The sequence below is a fragment of the Mustela lutreola genome, chromosome 4 (genome assembly GCF_030435805.1).
Source record: "Mustela lutreola isolate mMusLut2 chromosome 4, mMusLut2.pri, whole genome shotgun sequence".
NCBI lineage: Eukaryota > Metazoa > Chordata > Mammalia > Carnivora > Mustelidae > Mustela > Mustela lutreola.
In genome coordinates, this window is record NC_081293.1 from 7954395 (window position 1) to 7976660 (window position 22266).

The 22266-nt window shown below is 52.9% G+C and overlaps 1 protein-coding gene across 2 annotated transcripts in view; it reads right to left on the reverse strand.

Moving 5' to 3' along the window:
- Positions 1 to 217: 217 nt before the first annotated feature.
- GPR26 (G protein-coupled receptor 26) overlaps positions 218 to 22266 on the reverse strand; it is a 32909-nt gene continuing 10860 nt past the window's right edge. The window contains exons 3-4 of one of the 2 annotated variants that reach the window (XM_059172914.1): positions 8383 to 8655; positions 218 to 1269 (exon numbers count right to left, since the gene is read on the reverse strand). In XM_059172914.1, coding sequence (XP_059028897.1) covers positions 8424 to 8655 — 232 coding nt within the window. In that variant the 3' untranslated portion in view covers positions 218 to 1269; positions 8383 to 8423. Of the gene's footprint in view, positions 8656 to 22266 lie in introns of both variants that reach the window. The other variant, XM_059172913.1, reaches the window with a different exon arrangement.

Genomic DNA, 22266 nt, shown 5'->3' on the forward strand with positions numbered 1-22266 from the left:
AAGGAGGCAGACCTACCCCAGAAGGTTGTGTGAGGGCCCAGGCATCTGTAGAGCAGAGACGGGAGAGAAAATAGAACACGATGCAGGAAGATAGGCGAGAAAAGACGTAGGTACTTATGTCCCACCGTGAAGCATCGTAAAGCCAACATTTCTGACAACTAACTTGTATTGTACATGATAAAAATGTGCTCATACCAGGACATCAAAGTGTGGACAAGATTTTATAACAGGAGGCTTTATTGGACAGAATCACAATATATACTTCCTCCCTCCCCTCCCATCCCCCCGTATTAACTATCGATTCTATCATAAAAATATATTACAACATTTGATATGTTTTCACAAAACACAAGCCATTGTAAACAGAGCAGGCAACATTGGCCTTGGATTCAAAATTCTTGATTCCTGTTGCAACAGAAAAACAGTGTTGGCAAGTGTATTACATGAAAGGTAATATTGTCACATTGGGGGGCTTCTAATAATGTGTGTGTGTGTGTGTGCACGTGTATAATGGAGCTATATTTCTGTTTAATAAATTAGGAGAAAATAAAGTTAAAGCTACAATACAAAGTTAAACATTAGAGGCTGCTAAAATTTTGTTTCCTTTTTTTTTTTTTTTTTTACTCCATATGCGGCTGTTTGAGTCTGTGAACGCTGACCCATACGCATATACTCATGGGCACACAGAAGCACGACACACGTGTTCATGGGCACATTTGCTCCAACAGAAACATCTCCATTTTCCTATGGGTCTGACGTTAGGGATAGAACATGGTACAGGAGCCAGATCACTTTGTCTCCGGGAATGAAATCTTTTATTTTTCTAAATCCTGGTTTCCGAAAGTATTTTTCAAGTGTCCATATACAACGTACATTTCCATGTGGAATGCTAAACGAGGTGGCGCATACTTAGGTTTCCTTAAGGTGGGCTCCCTTTTGTCATCCATTGGTCTGTTCTCTGGATGCCCCAAGCTACAGACAGCATAAGTCCCCCTCCCCACTTTGCACAGACACTAACAAATAATGAAACCTATGATAACTCAAGGTCAACTGAGAATTTGACTTTGGTGCTCTCGAGCTGGGCACTGAGCAGGGCAAAGCCTCTGTGTGGGAGACAGGCGTGCTCCATGAGGGAAGATGAATAGGGAGGTTGGCCTCCACCGGACACCTCAACAGAGCAACAGATTCATGTCCTCCTAGGAGCTGTCTCACCAAAATGGTAACACACGTCCAAGCAGCAAGGGCTTCAATCTCTTCTCCCAAATGAGCCTACAAATGCAAAGACAGGCTTATTCCAATACCTAGAAAAATGCCCTGTGTGGTAATGAGGGGAGGACAAGACTTCTTTATGATGTGTCCCTGGGCTGCCAATGCTGTATGTGACCCGCAATTAACCAGGTTTCCCCTGGGGACACCTTGATGGGCTTGGCGAGACACCATCCTCATTAAATGTCCCTCGAATGTTCCAGAGGAGGTCCTATTTACATGCTTGTTGTAAAACAGGATTGTTGAGGTTTGGAATGATTTCAGTTTTCAGGGGAACTTGGCATTTAAAGGTTTTTAGAGCATAGTGTTAGGTTGCAAGTAATTCAAGCAAGGATTTGGTATTAAAAGACTTGGAGGCAAGGCAATGGCAGGCTGAGCCTTTAGGGGCTGGGGCTTTGGTATCTGGTCATCAGGAAATGGACCGACTCAGATGAAGCTAACCGAGGTGTGCCATCGTGATGGCATCTGATTCTCTCCCAAACACATTCCCTCTGGACAGGATGGGGTGATATCAAGGCCAGGACCTTGATGGGGATGATCAGAGTGGGTTTCCATGTCCAAATACAGATCTTGGGTTCTTTGAAACTATTGAAACATGGACCTGAGGTTCTCTTGAATACGTGCAACAACCCTTTGCATCAGGGGAGAAATAAGATCCCAACTCTAGAGTCACCAGCCCGTGGAAGAAAGGACTCAGGAAATGCTACGATGGTCTTCCTAGGAGCACACGCATTCCCAAAGGTGCGCACAGTTCTTTGAGTCCACAATCTAAATTATTTTAAAAATCTTTAAATATGGCCATTCCAGCCCTGCTAAGACTGAGTGGATTCATAACGACTGACCTTGAAATGCTAGAGACATCTTTACATGACGTTGTGCGAGCCAACGGTACAAGCCCAATGGCGGTGTGGGTGTGAATGCAGTGTGGCTGACCTGCCACACGGTACGAGAGCAGCTTTCGCCACCGTGGCTGCTCCGGGTGTGCGAATTCCTCCAGTCGTCCCCAGGGGTGCGTGGCAGTGGCCGTCAGGACCCGGCGGTGACAGAGCCTATGCACCCTCACTACTGAAGACACACCTCTGTGCCCCTCGTGCATATTGTCAGGGAGGTGCCCTGGCCAACGTGGTTGGTTTGTGAACAATGAAATATGCCCTCCTCCCACTCACTGTTAAATGTAGATGTCCCTTAAAATAAATGCAGTTTGTTCTGGCCCTTCCTTCCTTCTGTCCATCCGTCCTTCCGTCCGTCCGTCCTTCCTTCCCTCTTGCCTACCTTCCTTCGTTCTTCTGTTCCTTTTCTTTTTAGTAGCTAGGTGCATGTCGATTTCCCTCCGCGTTCTCTCTAAGAGACCTCATTTCAGTATCCTAACTCCAAAACTTGGATCATCTCTCATGGTCCACAGATCAGTCACTCTCCCAGGAGGCACTTTTTCTCCTCTGGACTCAGCCGACACCAATCCTGGGCACGCACCAAGCTCTGAGCCCATGAGCCTCCTTCCCAGGCACTTTCACCTCTCCTCTGTGTCTTGTCTCTGTTTGTCCTACTACATGTTCTGGGCCAGTGTCCTCACCTCTGAAAAGCCTCCCAGAACCCTCTTTCCCCACTGGTCAAGTGCTTCAGCCCCCACTCTGCACCCCCGAGCAGTGTGCTCAACCCCTCCTGGGCAGCCCTGTCTCCCGCAGAGGCCGATACAGCATCGGGCTGGGCACAGAGAAGGTGCTCAGGAAACATCCAAGGAGGGACAGGCACGTTCTGGGCTGCAGTTCTGGGCTGGAGCCTGCAGCTGCCCCATGTCCCTCCCTCCCTGGCTCCGGGACTCTGCTTTCCTGCCCCCCACCCCAACCAATACCACCGCATGTGCCATGCTATCTAGGCCAGGCTGCCCAAAGCCACATGTCCCAGCCACTTCCCTGTCCCGATACAGATTCCCCAGGAAGATGAGCAAGTCCATGGCCCGTTTTTATGGAAGGAGGCACGAGGAGGCCTTTGACGTCATGGCTCTGTCCAAATTGGAGATGCCACAGCAAGCCTGAGAGTCCTGATTCTCCTCCCTCGCCCCGGGCCAAGGCTTCTGCCAGCAGCAGGACAAAGGCAGCTGGCCAAGGGTTGGACTAGCTCTTTGGGGGCTAAAAGGGCAAGTGGTCTGGAGAGAAAGTGGGAGACTGTTGGGAACGTGAAGAGGCTTACAAGCCACACCGCCTCAGCCACGGTTCTCCTCCGAACTCCAAAAAGCAAACTGGGGAGGACACCTCCATCCAACCTCTACTTATGGCCAGCTCAGCCTGGGGTCCGAAGCCAACACCAGGGTCTTCCACGGGAACCTGTCTGGCATCAGGACACTGCTGTGTTGTTCTGATATCCTAAGGGCAACTGGCCCAGAGTTTCGGGAAAATGCAGGTTAACAGTGAGTCCTCAAACACCTAAGACATCTCGTCAGATAGATTTCTTGGAGGTGAAAAGGGCCTGGGAAGCATAAATCCCAGGTACAGAAGCGGCTGCTCAGTCCTTCCCCCCTCTCACCGAATTCTCCTAGAGAAAGAGAAGTCTAGAGGCGTCCTTCCCAAGCAAGGGGCGGCCGTGTGCTGGGAGGGGCCCCAGGGCCCGGCTTGGGGGTGAGGGCATTAGCACCGAAGCTGGGAGCAAGGGGTTCTCTGCTGAATGGAAAGACACCTGCTGTGTCTGCAGCTGCCCCAGCTGGGTGCGGCTGCGACGTCCTATCGGCACCGGCCTGCCCTTCTGGAGCCCACGGCCTGTTTTGTGTTGCCCCTCACACATCTCTAACTGCTACCCCAGGACTTACAGACCTTCCCAGCAGTCTGAAAAGGAGATGCCAGTCCCTACGTCCTAGGGTCATGGTGATGACCCATGGAAACATGGCCCGAAAGCACTCAGCACAGCACTGGCTTGTAAGTTTCCCTCAGTACCCATGAGCTGTTAGGGCTACGGACCACGGTCACTATGAGGAGCGACTCCCGGGGGGCCCAGACTGGGTCAGCCTTGCTGGATGAAGTGGGGAACCAAAAACAGACCCACACTCAGGGGTTGGCATCCAGCACTGTCTCCCTCTGGCCTGACCTTGGCCTGGCTCCACTCCCGGGGACTGAGGCTGGGTGGGAAGGGCGTTGGGCTAGCTGTGGTTGGCAGCAGAGGACCCAGAGGCCATCGGCTCCCACAGCCAGGCTGCCCAGGCAGAGGCGGAGAGGAGACCCAAGCACATGTCCCCACGGGACCCTCTAAGAGCCAGTTTCCTGCTCTCTAACAAAGTGTCCCGGCCCCCAGCCAGCCAGTGCTGCTATATTCTGCCGATCCCACCGCGGACACCCGCACTTCTGACCAGGGAGCCCCTGGGAATGGAATGAGGTTGCTTTGCAAATACCTCTGGAGGGGAGGGTGGCAGCTCTTCCACCAGAGTCTCTGAAGACGGGTTTTTAGAATTTCAGAATTTCACGGAGTGAGCGCATTGTCGCTCTGAGAGCAAAATGACTCAGCCCTTAAATGAGGCTGAAGACTGAACTGTCTGGAGATTTGGGGAAAGCTACAGGACAAACAGAGATATTTAGGAAGGCCCAGCTTTCCACGGAGTGTGTCCATGTGTCCCAGATCCCCTTCTCAGGGGAGAGCTGGGGGGCCCCCGGCCGCAGTGGCCGGGGCATGGAGGTTCGACAGTGCAGAATCCCAGGTTGCCTCGGGCCAATCTCTGAGGAGAGGGTACCGGAATCTGCATCTTAAACACGCTCCCTTGGTGTTTCCTGTGGATAATGAAGTTCACAAGCCAAAAGCTGTTCCAGGTGCTTTAGACCTTCCAGAAAGGAGGGGGGGGGGCACAAATATATCCCGGACCTCACTCTCTCCTGGGGTGCTCATGGTCCAAAGGAAAGGAGCCAATGCAAGGAATTTCTGGCACCTGATAAAATATCCTCATTAAGACCATGGGCCATCTGAGTTATCCTGCATTTGGGTTACATTCTAGAAATGCACGGCCATAGGCCATACCCCAGGCATCGTCTCCCTGCCTGCGCGTGGGCATGGCCTGTCCTGTCTGTCTTCTCTCAGAGAGAAGAGAACCATGAGAAAGAAAACTAATTTCAGTGACACGAGAGAGGTTTATTGCTCAGGGTGACAGGAGACTGAGCTGAACCCCAGAAGGCATGGGCTGTTGGTATCAGGGGGCTCGAGTCAACTTCCCTCATGACCCAGCCGCTTTCTAAGTAAAAACAGGCTGGCCCTTAGCGACATCGCTCCCGGAGGTCAGCTGACCATGAGACACACAAACCCCAGATGCCAGGACCCTCACCTGAGCTGGTGGTCCCTCAGGTAGGGTCCTAGGGCTCTGGTGCCTTCTCCTTCTAGAGGAAGTGCAAGAAAAAGCTGGAGTAGTTGCAGGGTGACTGAAAAAGCCTCCCAGGGCAGGAATTAAATCTACATTTCTGCTTGTGTAGGGCTAGAGACAGAGCCCTGGTGGGGGGGAGGGGCAGGAATCAGACCCCGGCCCTCACCCAGGCCAGGCTTCAGTTCTAAGCTTCCTGAAGCTCTTTCCCACCTGATCCAGCGTCCACCAGAGTCTGGGCCTTACACATCGAGCCTGATGCTAGACTGAAGTCAAGTAAGTGTTCCCAGACCCACTGATCTCGCTGTTTCTGAGTGTTTTACCTGAGAAACCCATGTTGTGTTTGATAAATTAAATTAGCAAATGAGGTAGATAATTCACCCGGGAATAACGAAGCCAGGGGAGAATTTTATAGACTGGGTATCGATGAACACCAACACTCATCTAAAGGTAATTACAGCTGAGCTGGTCGGTGCTGACCGCTAATGCTTTCTCCTTGCTTCTCCTTGACTCTTAATGCCTGTCCAGACAATAGTGAAAACACCCCTTCGGCTGACTTCTTTGGTCTTTTGTCTACATGATGCCAACACAACTGGTTTTATGGTGTGTGTTTTCACTTTAGCAGTCCTAGGAGCTTGGCAAAAATTATGATATGTATCTTTCTAAGATTTGTGGTATTGTGGGTGAGAGATCTTTTGGTTTTGCTTGTTTGTTTGTTTTTTAGCTCAGGAAGAGGTGAAAGTGATCCATTTGCCTCTGGGAGTATAACAGGTCGCATACACAGGACAAGAAGAAAGAGAATTTGACATAGTCATTCCCCAACTCGGATGAAAACAAGGTTGTTGCTTGAACTTGACTGCCTATTAGCCTCACCTACTAGGTCACTACTCCTCTGTCGCCCAATTTGGAGAATATTTGCATGGAAAGGGAGATTGTAGGATTCCATCGTGCCTACCTTCTTGGCTTCATTCTTGTTTGCAACCTCATCGGTACTTTTGGGGTTGGGACTGTGGGGTGGGCATGAACAGCTGCTTGTCACTAGGAAAGTTCCACTAAAATGAATGTCTGCTGTGATTCAAACTTGATTCAAACGAACGTGCTGTGAATCAGAGCACAAAGTCATGTCTGGGCAGTGGTGTGCTGGGGGACGCTGGACCACCGGCTCTCAGGGCGGAAGTCCTGGTTTTAGATTTTGCTGATTTTCTTGGCATAAGTATTCCCATCATGGCTGATTTCAAGCTACCAACGTGATGTCCCTCAACACAGAGCTGGGCAGGGATGTGCCCCACGGGCTCCTCCAGGCAGTGTGAGCACACCTCCAACTAGAACTGACAGGCGCCAAGGCCTGGGAGGCCATGTCTGTCCCATGAAAACCTGGAAAGTAGGCAAGACTAGGCTGGGCTCAGCTATCTCTTTTCTAAATGGGGAGCTAAGGTAATTTCCACAACATCTTTTCAAGGAAATGTGCACAACACTTCTCTGTCTTTCCATACTGGGGCCCTCGGCAGTAAAAAATGTTAGACTCTTGCCACTTGGTCTGTGCTGGACAGTGTCCTCCCCCTGTACTTCCAAAGCTAGGACACAGAGAGCTGGAAAGACAAGCCATCAGAGTCTGTGGCTCCCCGTCCTTTCTACCCCAGAGGCATCAGAACAGAGGACGGAGAAATAACCCTCTTGGCATTCACATATCATCCGAAATGATAAACAAAGACAGATGGGCAGAGAGCACGGCCCACTCACCTTGGCTTTCCGTAAATCAAGATGGAGCTGCTAATGGTTTGGCAGAGATATCAAAGCGATCATTTTCCATAAAAATGTTACCCTCTCTTTACTAGCACAGGGCACATTCTTGATCACCTGGAACAGCCTCCACTTTCTGCTGATAGACTCACAGAGACCAGATGTGTAGCCACTGGGATCATGGAGCCCAGGGCCTTACAACCAATATCAAACCCATCGAACCCCTGCTCGGGTCAGTTCTTGTAGGGGCCTCTCACAGGACCAGCTGGAGGTGAAAAGCCTCCTGCAAATTCAGGTCACAACCAGGGGTGGGGGCACCAGGCAGCCTCCTTCCTCCTGCCTCTCCTTGGCTCCAGCGGTTAGGACGGGTGAATCAGAAGAAGGTGACTGCCTGTTTAAACCATTTTCAGGCTAAGATTGTCTACACACACAAATGTTAGCTCTTGTGGACACATGGGGGACCAGAGTTCAACCCAACAGAACCATTTCTAAGACCACGGCTCAGCCACAATGGGGCAGCAGCAAGTCGTTCAACATTTTCCCCTGGGACTCAGGGTCCCGAGTCCCAGCTGAGCACAATTTGGTGACTACCAGCTGGGTGAGATTTGGGTTAAAGCCGCCACCACGACCACGTGGAGAAGAGCAGCCATGCTGGAGGTAAGGCCGAAAGGCCGCTGCCAACCTCACGTTCAGCATGACTCACATCCCATGGAGACCACCACCACTCTTCAGCGTGGAGCCCAACGCCCAGGGGTTAGGGAGCAGGTGGACGCCATGCTTCCCCACCTGCCACCAGCGCTGTGTGTCCTTGATCGTGACCAGACTTGGCGTCACTTCTGGGGAGTCTCTGGTTGAGTCCAGGAGCTCAAAGGAGCTCCTCTGAAAGGAAAGCCCAGAGCGAGTAACCTCGGTCATCCTTTGGTGCAAAACAGGAACGGTCCAACCTCTGCCCTTGAGGAACCAGGGAGCAGGCATCGCTGGGCCGCCCAGGGGGGTGGCAGCTGGAGGAGTCCGCCCAGGACCCCGAGCCCTCCCTTCCCGCTTCTCACCAACTGTCTCATTCCTCCGTCTCCAGCAAGAGCGGCGTCCTTCACTCGGAGACCGGCAGAATGTTCTGGCTGTGGGAGTCGCCCGTGAGGCCCGAGGAGTGGAGGGAGCGTCTGTGGAGGATCCTGTTCAGGATCTCTTTGCAGCTTTTGCGGTACTGGTGTCGCAGTAAGGAGTACACGAAGGGGTCCGACGCGGCCTTGCTGTAGGCCAAGCACTTGGACAGCACCCCCCAGTGGGAGCCGATGGGCACCGAGGAAGACAGCTCCACCAGCCTGCGGAGACACGGGAGCCCGTTACTGAGAGCACAGCCTCTTGGCCAAGCCTCAGGCTCTCTGCTGTAGTTGCCTCCTCCACGGCAACTTACGGCAGCAACAGGAAGGGGCGGTGGGCCTCCACGGGCTCTGAGTTCATTCCAGCTCCGGAGTAACAGCGCACTGTACACGTGTGACTCCGTGGGCCCCGGGGAGAGGTGACTAGCTCCATGTAAGGCAATAGATAGACAAGGAGGTTAAGGAATTTGCCTAAGGTCACGCAGCCCGTAAACTGTAAAGGCAGGATTTGAACCCCAGTCTGCCTGACTCTGGAACCCAGGCATACCTAAGTAATAGACTAGTGGCTAATAGTGACCTGGCCCCTGGCTCCAGCTTTCCTCCTGTCCTGCTAGGGGACCCTGGGCAAGTCATTTCCCCTCCTTGGGCCTGTTGGTTTGCTATGGAAAAGGAGGCAGCCGAATAAGGTCACCTCTTCGACTAGAAGACACTGGTGCTTTGCTTCAAACCCAGCTCTGGCCTCCTAAGAAGATTGCCTGGGAGGAGGGCTGAGAGCAACTTTGCAACCGTTCTGCAAAGCTCAGCGTACGTCCTACATCAGGAAGAATCCACAGGTGACAAAGGCCTCTTTCCCAGGGTTTTGATTCTGGTGGTCCTGGGCCACGGCCATAGTCAGGGTCCCCTCAAGTGACCTCATGATACAGGGGAGATACAGCCCATGTCTCAAAGGGGCCTTTTTCTGGAAGTCTCCTGGTGCCCATCAGACAACTCCACTCAGGGGTCCTAGTACCAGGTTGTGAGGAAGTGAAAGCCTTCTTCTGTGTAAATGGAATCCCCCCAACCCCATCCCAGATCAAGCCACTTACTCTCAAGTGTCTCCAGCACCAGTGGCCCTATTTGGACCTTATCCAGCACGGATACAAGGTAGAAAAGGCCATGGCTTGGAGATCCCAAGTTACCCTCTCCCTGCCCACTGCCAAATGAGGAACCTGAGGCCCAGAGAAGAGAAGGGGTCGCCTAGGGTCACCCAGCAGGAAGTCAGAGAGGAAGGTCTGGCACCTGCTCGCTCCCCTGGTTCTGGCCCCTGTCCTCCCCCCGGGGCAGAGGTGTGTGTGCGACGGCAGGCAGCCAGGCAGCCAGGCAGCCGCGGTTCTCACGGTGGGGGGCTGCCCAGGGGAGTCCCCAGAAGAGACTGAGCTTGGGCCATTACTCTGTGCGGCCAACCGGAGTGCTTTCCCTGGCGTTCTTTGGGCCGATGTGGTAAGGACAAGCCCATGAAGGGAAGGAAGGGAAAGATGGTAGAGTTCAAGCCTCCATTGTCATGACGACCCCCACCTTTTAAAAAAGATTTTATTTGTTTGCCACAGAGAGAAAGAGAGAGAGAGTGCACGCACAAACGGGGGAGCAGCAGGCAGAGGAAGAAGCAGACTCCCCGCTGAGCAGGGAGCCTGAAGCAGGACTCGATCCCAGGACCCCGGGATCATGACCTGAGCTGAAGGTAGATGCAAACTGATGGAGTCACCCAGGGCTCCCACAATGCCCCTTTTTTGACGCTTAATGAACCCCCCTATTTGGCTTCCTATTTCCAGAAACACCGGCTACGCTTGCCCTCTGACCTCGTGGGAGAATGTGACCTCATTTCTGCTCATGTCCTCGTTAGCCCGAATGGGGGAATGGAGCTGTTAGCATCTGGGAAAGCTGTACTTTTAAGAAACCTATTTTGGGAAGTGATGACTTTAAGGGGACAAAAACCCTGAATTTAGAATTCACACCTAATAATAACAATGAAAGAGCTGAACGCCAGCACGTTGTTGCTATGTGATGCCAAATGGCTTTACCAAAATGTCTGCTCTCCTCCGTGTCGCTAAATTCAGTCTTAGCATTCTTGGCCTTCCCAAGAGGACTTATCAAAGAGCCAAATATCATTAAACCATCCGGCAAGATGAACATTACTATTTTCAGGTTCTGTAGATGTCACAGAATACAATGATTCGGGACAATGTAAAATTTTACCACTAGATAATTAATAGATAAAATCTATTTTGTTTGCTTCTCAGAGATTTAATGTAAAGTCTCAATTCTCCGCCAGGGTCCGTAATAATTCCCGGTCTCCTTTGGGTAAATTACTCGATGAACAATTCTCCTGGAGAGCCGGTGTCATTCCCATTTCCAGGCTCAGCGAGCCGGCGGCTCCTTCACAGAAACCAGGTTTCACCGAATGCAGCCCGAGTGCCGGGGCTCAGATCCCACACCGCAGATGAGACAAGATTAGTTCTCCATGTCTCCCAGCCTGAGAAGCCCTTCTCCACAGTCCTGTGCTGCCTGGGGACTTTGGCACCAGCCGCCGGCCACAGTACACACGAGGACTCCTGCTCTGAAAAGCCGGTGTGTGGCCTCCAGCAGGGCCTCAGGCAAAGACAGACTCTGGGTCAGCACAAGCCTGGACGCTGCTCTGTGGGGGCTGCTGGGCCAGGCTGCTGGGGCGCCGCCCCCTTTTGTGCTCAGACGTGGCTGGCAGACCCACTTCCGGCACCTCCTGAGCGCGTGGACCCCTGCTCCACGCTGTGCACCTGTTGTGACTGGCTTTGCCCCGACCTAGCTCTCCCAGCTCAAGGGGACCGAGAAGGCACTGGGATGTCCACATTGCCGCAACTGCTTCTTTCTCCTTCTAGATCTGGGCAGGGATACCACATGGCCCCTTACAGATAACCCTGTAATAGGGAACCTCCAGCTCCTCTTATGCCAGGTCTAGCTCTGCTCAGGCCCCCGAGTGCCTTCCCCTCTGGGAAAGGGGAGCTCCTGTTCTGATCAGTCTTACTCTCCGCCGGGGCAAGGTCACTGCGTGCTGAAAGGTTCCTGCCATGCTGTGCCTCTTTCCTCTTTACTGAAAGGGAAAAGCACATGGTGGACAAATGAACTCCCCGCTCCTGCCCCGGAAGGCTGACCCAAGTGCCCCGAGTTTAGGGATTCTTGGGCGTAGGTGTTCAGAATGTGATACTTTGTTTCCCTTTGTTGTGTCACCTGCTGTGGGTTGAACAGTCTCCCTGAAATTCATGTGTGGAAGTCCTAACCCCCAGGACCTCAGCGTGATCTTACTTGGAAGTAGGGTTATTACAAATGTCATCAGTTAGGATGGACTCAGCCTGGAGATGGGTGGCCCTAACCCAACATGACCAGTGTCCCTATCAAAGGGGTAAATTTGGCCACAGATGCACACATAGAGAAGGCCAGGCAGAGCCAAAGGCAGAGACTGGGGGATGCTTCCATAAACCAAGGAATGCCAAAGGCTGACAGCAGACCCCAGAAGCCAGGGGAGAGCCCTGGAACAAATTCTCCCTCATCCCCGGCTTCAGAAGGAGTCAACCTTGCCATCACCTCGATCTTGGACTTGCAGCCTCTGGAGCGGAGTCAATACACCTCTGTGGCTTCAGCCGCTCAGTTAGCGGTAGCTGGCTCCGACGGCTCTGGGGCACTAACACACACCCAGTGAGGAAGCCACTAGGGAGGCAGGGGTGGGTTAGGCAGGGCCAGTTGTCTGTGGCCGAAACAACACAGCAGAGCACCAAGTCCCTGCCCCGTTCCTACAGCCCTGTGTGCAGCGAGCCGGACAGAGCCCAGGGTTTGAAGCTGCGGCACTGGGCACTGAGTCGTCTTGGACCTCTGAAAAGCAGAGCTCCCTGCCCCCCATCCCTGACTTCCATCAGGCACCAAAGTGACTCTCCATGTATTTACTGCCTGGGATACGAACCAGGAAAACCTCTGCCAGCGGGCTCTACTCCGGGGAAAACGTTTATGCTTCTGCGCTCACAACACACACAAGCCTGCCCCTGCCCCCGACCGCCCTGACACAGCTCCCTGCTCAAACACCCTGCAGTGAGAGCCCGCACTCTGGGTCCGCAGGGCAGCCTGGAGAGAGGGGGAAAAGGGGCAGGAGCCTGCTTTCCTGCATTCCAGATGCTTCTGCAGCAGGTCCTTCAGGCAGGCCCTGCAAGTACCCGGGGGGGGGGGGGGGCGGGGGTGGTGGATCCAAACACTGCCAGCGTGGAGGGAGCCATGAAATGCTGCTGGCTGGGGTCTGCTCATAGATAGGGAGCAGAGCCCAGTAACAGATTCTCGTTCCCCAGGGTGACACACATGAGATGCCCGCAGATGCCCTCCCTGCATCTCACTGCACCCGTCCGAGGGGCCTGGCCCACCTCTGCGTCCCTGTGCCCTGTATTTGCTGCGGTGGGGGGAGCCACGCTCCTCTCTCTCGGCAGGAGGCCCTCAGATCAGGGTCACTGGCAGGTCCCTGTGCTGACTGTCACCGCAGAGGGCGGATGAGGCCGGGAAGCCCCCACCCCCTCGCCCTTCACCCCTAGGTCTCACCCTCACCCCGCAGCCTGGCGGTCCTGGTCCCCGGAGGGAGGATGGGGTACCTTTGCCAGAACTGCAAGACGTTCTCTGAAACTCCAGGGAGAGGGAGACCTGTGTCTCCATTCTGCTGGACAGTGGGAATCTTGAAGGAAACTAAATTCTGGGGTGAGGACAGGACCAGGAAGAGCAGCAGCTGCAGACCCAGTTCCCCTTTCAGGTCCCCCGGGGCTCAAGGCTTTGATGGCAGCTTCCCAAACATTGTTTCAACCCCCTGATAGAGGCCCTGTACAGAGGAGACACCACGGTGGTGATGTGCCACGCTCACACGGCCTGGGAAAATCCAGGATCAGAAGCCTGGGCTGTGGGCACCGGCGACCATGAGCCTGCCTGGCACCAGGATGCCCGTCCCAGCTCCTCGGCCCGGTTCCAGGGTCCAAAGACCTTCACCTCTCCTCCCCACGCTGCCATGCACACGCACGCATGTCCACACCACACACACACACACACACACACACACACACTCACACTGTACACCCAAGGCAGCGTGGGCCACAGAACAGTCTTTGGGAAGACAGCCTGATGTCTTTCCAAGACTCCTGGAGAATGCATGTATTTGAAGACCTGTAAGTCATAAGCTGACACTTTATCTTTTCATGAGACATTAGAATGGAAGGCATTTTATTAAAATACTAACGCCGGACAACTTCCTGCATATTAAACCCCTCTGCCATCTACATAATTCCATGACTTTGAAAAGCCACAACAATGGTGCTGTCAGACCCACTAGCACTTCCAAGCCACACTCCGGTGATTTGGTACAACCGTAATTATTCGGAAGCATATGTCGCTGCAGAGATAATGGCCTTACACATGCTTCTAGACATGTGAATTTTAACTCAGAAAAATTTAATTAGCGCTTTTGGATGAGAATCTGTGTGAATCTTCAGACTCTGCTCAAATACTTGGAAAAAGTCAAATGTGACCCATGAGGGCTTTAACATGGGAGCCAGTGTGAATGTGATAGAAGGTAGTGACTCCCAGTAAGAGTGAAGGGAGAGATTTCTGAATGTTTTCCAGGGTCCTCTGACATGCCCCATGGTGCAGCACAAGTGGCTCCTTGGTTGGGACCGTCAGTGGAACCATCTTTCTGAAAAGTATTTGCTGCATAGTCCGCACTTGCCAACCAATTCTACTGATGGGTCCAGCTGCCAGAGCTGATGGCCACTGGGCCCTACTCCAGGTCTACCCAAGCTGCTATCAGCCAAGTGGTCAGAGATGATCCCTACTACTTCTACCTGCCTTTATCTATAGGCATCAGGGTGCTATGTCGGGGTTCACACTGAGATGCTTGGGCACAGGGAGTAGGCTGGGCCTCCACCCTGTAGATGGGCATGTCTATATTTCCAGTTGCCTGGTTCCTAGGCTTTGGAGATACAGCAAGGCTGCAAGGTTAAATTATGGCCGACAGGCTTGACACTGACCCTTAACCCTTAATTCTGCCAGTTGTTACTGCTGTGACCTTAGGTAACTCATCTCCCCTCTGAAGCTCTGCACTTAGCTTGCAGGAGAGCTGTACTAGATGCAATCGGTGTGTACTGGTAACTCCTAGGTGCATTACAGGTGTCCAGTGATAGGTGACAGGTGCAGTTATCAAGACTTTGTGTTCTCTAAGAGGAGCTAGAGGATCTATCTGAAGACCTGAATGGTTCTTGACCCAAGAATGATGCTTTTCCAATCTAAGAAAGTTATCAGGCAGATAGGAAGAGTTGGGGACCCCTCTCCCAGCCAGCCAGATCTTCCTGCTCAACTCAAAAATGTGGCAGAGGTCACAGCAGAAGCCCGTTCTCCAACGTTCCAGTTCTGCCAGCTCCCAGCGTTCACCATGGCAGTCCAGATTGGGACCTGGCCCCTTGCACGCGCTCCTGTTTATAAGGCTGGAATGGAAGCAAGCGGCAAAACAGGCCAAGTGGATACTCAGCCGCTGCAGAGTGGGGACAAAGATTAGCTTCCCAGCTGGCAGCTCAGTGATGGGTTTAAGTGACACCTGGACAGCTGGTTCCCGGTCATCCCCCAAACAGCAGCTTTCTGGTTCTGAGTGGGTCACAGCACCCACTTCCTTCCGGGAGGAGAGCGGGAACCCCTGTGCTCTCAGGGGAGAAGCAGAGCAGTGCAGCGCAGGGGGGGGGCGGGGGGCGGCGTGCATGGGCTTTGGTTCCAGGCAGATCTGAGCTCGAGCCCTGGCTGGGCCAATGACTGGATGGGACAAGGCTAGAGCCTGTCTGAGCCTCAGTGTCCACATCTCGAAACGAGGATGTCACGTAGGCATCCCCGTGGCGCTGTTTGGGCGCAGAGGCGGGGCTCCACAGGATCGTTTCGGGGCCGGAGCTGCTTCTTAGCTTTTTGTCTCTGAATTCCACAGCGCTGTCCCGTTGCTGCCGCGGTGGTCTTGACCGTCACTGCCGCACACGGGACCGAGGCAGGGAACAAGGAGCTGGTGCTGCACCCGGAGAGTCCCCGGGCCCGCTCCGTGGCTGTCCGAGGCTGGGCTCAGGTGCCCCGCTCCCTGTGCCTTGTGAGCCAACTGACCTTTGCAATTCCTTCCCTCTCTGTGCCTCAGTTCCCCCGTCTGCAGAGTGCAGTGCCCACGGCTTGCCCAGCCCACCCCTTGGGAGCACGGCAGGGTCCGGGAGGATAACATGAAAGTGCCCAGAAAGCACAGCTATGTCAGGTCCAGGCAACCCGGTACCAGAACTTAACTCCTGGTTCCCACGGGCCAACCTCTGCCCAACATGCTGCCTCCTGATGGTCACCCTGGTGAAGCTGGGAGCCTTCCAAGCCTCAGGAAACTCACCCCTGGCACGGGGCACACCTGTCTCATATTCTGGTTGCTTCTTTAGGGCCCAGATGGTTGCTGAGCTCAATTCATTTAACCATCATCAACCAAGGTTGGAGAGACACAGATGCCTACTGCCCCCAGGAGAACCTGTATTGTGTGACCAAGAAGGCGACATCCTTCATTGTGGGCTCTGGAACTCTCCAGGGCCCACCCCTGCCCTTTTCCCAGGGTTTCTGCCTATCCCAGGGCAGGGTGGCTCTCCACAAGGTCTGCTGAGGGGCAGCTGGCTGGCCTGAGCCCAGGAGTACCTGTGTGATGGTTAAGGTCATGTGTCAGCTTCACTGGCCACAGGAGCCTAGATTAAACATTCTGGGTAAATCTGTAGGGGTGTTTCCAAATGTGCTCAGCCTTTGAATCAGTGGACTCAGTGAAGCAGATTTGCCCTCCCCAGCTGGGTGGGCGCCAGCCAATCCGCTGAGGCCTCTGACAGCACCAGAGTTCTTGCCTCCCTGGTGGGACATTTCATCTCAGCTTCTCCAGCCCTTGGGCCACGACTTAAACCTTCTGCTCTCCCAGGTGGCTGGGCCTTTGGATTCAAGCTGAGTCCCACACAGGCTTTCCAGAGTTTCCAGCTTCCAGAGGACAGACTGGGGGACTTCTCATGCTCTCTCTACTCTCTCTATCTATAGGCCTATGTATCTGTCCTGCTTGTCTGTTTCTCTGCAGAATCCCAGTGCAACATGGTCATTTGACGAGGTGATCTACCCCCGTGGGTAAGAGAGTCTTGGGGAAGGGAGTCAGGGAGCCATGTCTGCACGCCAGACACTTGAATGCCACAGCCGCAGACGTGAGTGAGAAAGCAGGGAAGAGGCAGCCTCTGCAAAGACCCCTGGGGTGTTCCGAGAGTCTGAAGAGCGGGTAGACAGCCCGCTGAGGTTGGAAGCTCAGCTCCCATGGACTCAGTGCGAGACTGTAGGCAACTCAACGGCCCCTACAAGCCAGGCTTGTTTCTTCATCAGTGAAGTGAAGTGTGTGTGTGTGTGTGTGTGTGTGTGTGTGTGTGTCTGGGGCTGTAGTTCTCAAGACCACTCAGGATTCGAATCCCCTGGGAGATTTTAAAACCACCAATGCCAGGTGTCCCGCCTGGGTTGCTCATTTAACTGGTCCCGGGGGGGGGGGGGTCTGGCTAGGGTTTGGGGATTTGAGCTTTCCAAGCAGAGCTAATCCAAAGCCAAGATGGCCAATAGCAGCCGATCAGGACGTGAAAACCACACAGCCTGTGCCTGCTCCCCTCAGGCAGGGGAGCCCTTCACCCCTGCTCCCCGCCTGGCTGCTCAGTACCTCCCAACAGGCGCTCAGCTGGACCCTGGCTGTGGCTTCGGCTTGGGCCATGAGGCCTAGCAACTCACGCTCCCTGGGTGAGACACCCAAGAAAGGACCTTCCGCTTCCATCCCGGAGCTCCAGGTTCTCCGTAAGAGTCACTTCCCGCAAGAGGTCAAATCCTCAGCTATGCTTCCAGAGCGGGGTCTGTCCTTAGCTTTTTCTGAGGTAGGAGCCCGAGGGTGCACGTGGAAACCAAGTCGAGGAGAGCAGGAGAATCAGTCACCCCAGACGCGACCTGCCTTCCAGGTTGGTGGCAATGGCCGGAGCCGAGCGCCGCGCCTGGCGTACCCGATGGGCTGACGCACTCAGTGGGAGGTGCCCGGCCGGGACTCTAAGCAGGACAGGAGAGGTGGCGGCAGGGTCTCTGGAGGTGAGTGTGAGAGCAAATCCTGCCCCACCCCACCCCATCTGGCGGTGTGGACGCCCCGGTCGTGGAAGTGTGGTTCTGCTGGGACCCGGGTCCCTGCCCAGCACACGGCCGGAGCCCACAGAACTCCCGTCTCCCTGGGGTGGGCCTGGGGCCGCCCATCACCAAGCACGGTGCACCTCATCAACATCTCTTCTCCCCCAGTCGCAGGAGGGGTGTGGACAGAGCAGGTGGTGCCAAGAGGGGTCTAATTTCAGTCTAATTTCGGTCTGATTTCACTCACTAGGTGTCAGCCTCAAACTTCCTTCCTTGCCGCCCTTGTTGGGGCGCCGCCTCTGTTCCCCCATTCAGGCTGTCCAAGAGCCCCCGCCTGGTGCACCTGATGTGGGGGAGGCAGACAGTGAGTTGGCCACTCCATGTGTGCTCCCCGGTAAACTCTGACATCGAGCAGGACACTGGACAGGGAAGGAAGTGAGGCGGAGAGCCCTCATCACTCTTGCAACTCAGCAGGAACAGGGGTCCCAGGGGAGTGAAGGACAGATGATATGAGCAGCTAGAGGTCAAGGGCAAGAGGGTGCTGGCAGGAAGGGCATCAGCACACCTCATACCCCAGACCTCTCTGACTACAGACCAGCACTGATAATTAGGAAGAACAGGGAAGCCACAGGTGTAGCAAGACAGGTGAAATTAATTTTAATCGTATAGTTTATTTAATCCAAGATATCACCATTCCCTGTGGAATCAATATAAAAAGTATGTGTGAGGGATGCCTGGGTGGTTCAGCTGGTTAAGCGACTGCCTTCAGCTCAGGTCATGACCCTGGAGTCCTGGGATCGAGTCCCATATCAGGCTCCCTGCTCAGCAGGGAGTCTGCTTCTCCCTCTGACCCTCCCACTTCTCATGCTCATTCTCTCTCTCACACTTTCTCAAATAAATAAATAAAATCTTTTAAAAAAAGAAATAAAATTTAAAAAGTGTATGTGTGTACACACATACACACATATATAGTCATGCTAAGCCACAGAAACCCAATGTGCATTTTATACCTACAGTGCGTTTCAAATCAGACAGGCCATGTTCAAGAGCTCTAAATAAACCCATGATTGGTGAACCCCACACAGGGCTCTAAATCTGGCTCATGCTGTCCCTTCTGCTTGGATCGTCCCTCTAGCATAGTCAAACCCACTTCACAAGGCTGGTCCAGAAAGCTTAAGGCAGGAGAGCTCGCTCCTGCCTCAGAACCACTGGACCCTGTCCCTATCGGATGACATGACACAGTGTTCTGTCTGGGTGCGAGGGCCATATCTATGAGGTCAGTGTCCCCGCAGACTGGGTCTCCTGCAGGACCTCACCAACCCAGGCCTCGTCTGCAGGGTCTTTTTCATGCTTTGCACAGACGGTAATGGAGAAATGTGTGCTGAAATGAAACGAGGGTATGTTTGCATATTTTGTGAGGTTTGCTTAGAATGGTTTTTTTGTTCACACAAGAAACCCAAGACAGGAGCCTGATGGCTGATGGCAGTCAGAGAAGGAAAGTCTCCTCAATAAAGGGTGTTGGGAAAACTGGATGGTCATATGCAAAAGAATGAAGCTGAACCACTTTCTTACACCGCCCACAAAAATAAACTCAAAATGGATCACAGACCTAAATGTCAGACCTGAAGCCATGAAACTTCTAAAAGAAAACATAGGCAGTAATTCCTCTGACATCAGCCGTAAAAACACTTTTCTAGATCTATCTCCTCAGGCAAGGGAAACAAAAGCAAAATTAAACTATTGGAACTACACCAAAGTAAAAAGCTTCTGCACAGCGAAGGAAACCATCAACAAAGTGACAAGGCAACCTACGGAATGGGAGAAGATATTCGTAAATGACATATCCGAAAAGGGGTTCATCTTCAAAATATGTAAAGAACTTATGCAACTCAACACAAAAAGAACAAATAGTCCAATTGAAAGATGGGCAGAGAACCTGAATAGGCATTTCTCCAAAGAAGATGGACAGATGGGCCACAGACACACCAGAAGATGCTCGACATCACTCATCACCAGGGAAATACAAATCAAAACCCCAGTGAGATAACACCCCACACCAGTCAGAACAGCCAGAATTAAAACCACAGGAAGTAACGAGTGCCCGCGAGGATGTGGAGTAACGGGACCCCTCGTGCTCCATAGGTGGGAATGCAAATTTGTACGGCCGGGATGGAAAACAGTGTGGAGGTTCCTCAAAAAATTAAAACTAGAATTACTGTGTGATCCAGTAATTGCACTACTGGGGATATATCCCAAAGAAAATGAAAACACTAATCTGGAAAGCTATATGAACACTTCTGTTTATAGCAGCATTATTTATAATGCCGAGATACGGAAGCAGCCCAAGGGTCCACTGACGGATGATGAATGGATACAGATGTGGTTTCTCTCTACACACACACAGCGGAATATTACTGAGCAGAATGAAATCTCATCATTAGCAACAACATGGTTGGAGCAAGAGCGTATAATGCTAAGTGAAACAAGTCAGAGAGGGGAAGACAAATACCATATGATTTCACTCGTATGTGGAATTGAAGAAACAAGACAAAAGGAGACACAAAGAAAGAAACACAACAACAACAAAAACCAGACTCTTAAATACAGAGAACAAAGTGGTGGTCGCGAGTCGGGAGCACTGGGTGGGGGATGGGTGAAATAAAGGGGATCAAGACTACACTTGTCTCCATGAGCCCTGAGTAATGCATAGAATTGTTCAATCACTACATTATACACCTGAAACTAATAGCATGCTGTATGTTGATTTTATTTAAAAAAAATTAAAATTTACCACCACCACCGCTCCCCCCAAAAAGAAAGTCAAGACAGGAGCTGGGTGAGCAGTGGTGGCGGGGTTTCACCAGAGCCGTATTTGTGTGTATGAGGTTTGTTGGGCATAGCTTTTTCTCCCTAGTAAGTTGCCATTCATCCCCTTAACAGAGGAGCAGTTCAGTGAGTATTTTTAAAAACCCCAAATGCATCAAATCCATTTGGAGGAACATATTGCACTGTGAATCTACCATCAATTTTACTGAAACATTATTTTCTGGGCACCATTAGAGGAACCAAGCTATAATCAGAAAAAAAAAAGGAAAATTTTGTTGGGAAATGAGATTAAGCCAGAGAAAAATCCAATAGTTTAAATCTGGAGCCACATTACCTCTTCTCCACTGAGGGTTCAAGTTCCCATCATCAGACCCACAGGTCCCCTTTCCGGTGGGATCTAAGAGGAGAGCCGTCTGCCTGCCCTCCCCACCCACTGTCTCTTTCCTCGCTGGATTTATTCCCCTCACTGCACACACCAGCCTATCCAAGTAGGAGGGAGGGAGGGCCAACCACAGACGTCATCCATGCCAGGCCTGTGCTGCCCATGATCTCCATGCTCAAAGTCTTTCAGTCCTCAAAATAAGCCTAAGTGGCAGGCACTGCTCATTTTGATGGGAGACGGAGGCTCAGAGAGGTGGCATCACTGGCCCAGGGTCACACAGCAGGAAGAAGTGTTGCTGTGGTTTGAACCGACATGGCCACGTTCCAGAGCCCATGCTGGTCACCACCCTGCAGCCCTGCCCTTGGACAGCCCTTGGACTTGCCTCGGCCTAGGCTTCGTGTCCCCTGGAAAACCTGATCTCTGTGAGCTTTAGCGTCCTGCCTGGATGTGGCACATCTAGACCAAGTGTTCTCCCCAGGGGTGATGCTGATCCCCAGGGCAGTGTCTGAAGACATTTCTAGCTGTGAACACTGGGGTGCAGCAGGGAAGTAGTGGTGAGACATAGGTAGAAGAAACAGGGCTGCTAACAGGTTCCAATGCACAGAGCAGCCCCACCACAAAAGGGATCCCATGCAAAATGTCAGTAGTGGGGAGGTCTAGTCAACAGTTCGAGAAGGAGGAGCCAACAGCTCTGTTATGCCCACCTCAGACCTACCCAGAGACCAGCAGACCCTCCCAGGTCCTACACACAAAGTGAGATTTCCCCCAGAGGAAGCAGCTGTGAAGAGACAGTAGAAGACACTCCAAGAGGAGCAAAGATGGGGATGCCATGGGGGAGCAGAGCCCCTAGCGGAGGGGAGACAGATGTTCTCCTGGGCCAAAGAGCGGGTGGAACTCCAGGAAACAGATGTCAGCTCAGGGTAAGGATGAATGGGAGGAACAGGGAGCTCTGGCTACAGTGGGCTCCTCCTCCCAGAGCATGCGAGCTCACCGGAGGGGACAGGGGGCAGGGGGTCCCTTCCCCTCGCCAGCTGCAGATGCTGTGGGATGCTGGGATGCTGGGATGCTGGGCTGTGTCTGCTTTCATTCTCTCTCTCTCTCACACACACACACACACGCACCGCACACTTGCACACCCTATGCATATCTACATCCCAGGCTCAACATCCCCTTCCTAATAAGACATCAAAGTCCCTTTTTATTATCAACTTCCCAAATAGTGAAGCTATTCTGGAAACAGGGTTGTGGTTTTTCTTCCCCTCCAGTGTGTAAGACTGATGGGATGATACTTTTCTGTCTGGTTAAAGCATAAGAGAGAAATCCGGCACCTAGAGCAGCCTGGCTTTTGGAATGCAGGGCCCTGTGGCCAGCAAGCTGCGCCTCGGAGCACGGGGCTGGTGGACGGGAGCACAGGGGGCCAGCTCACA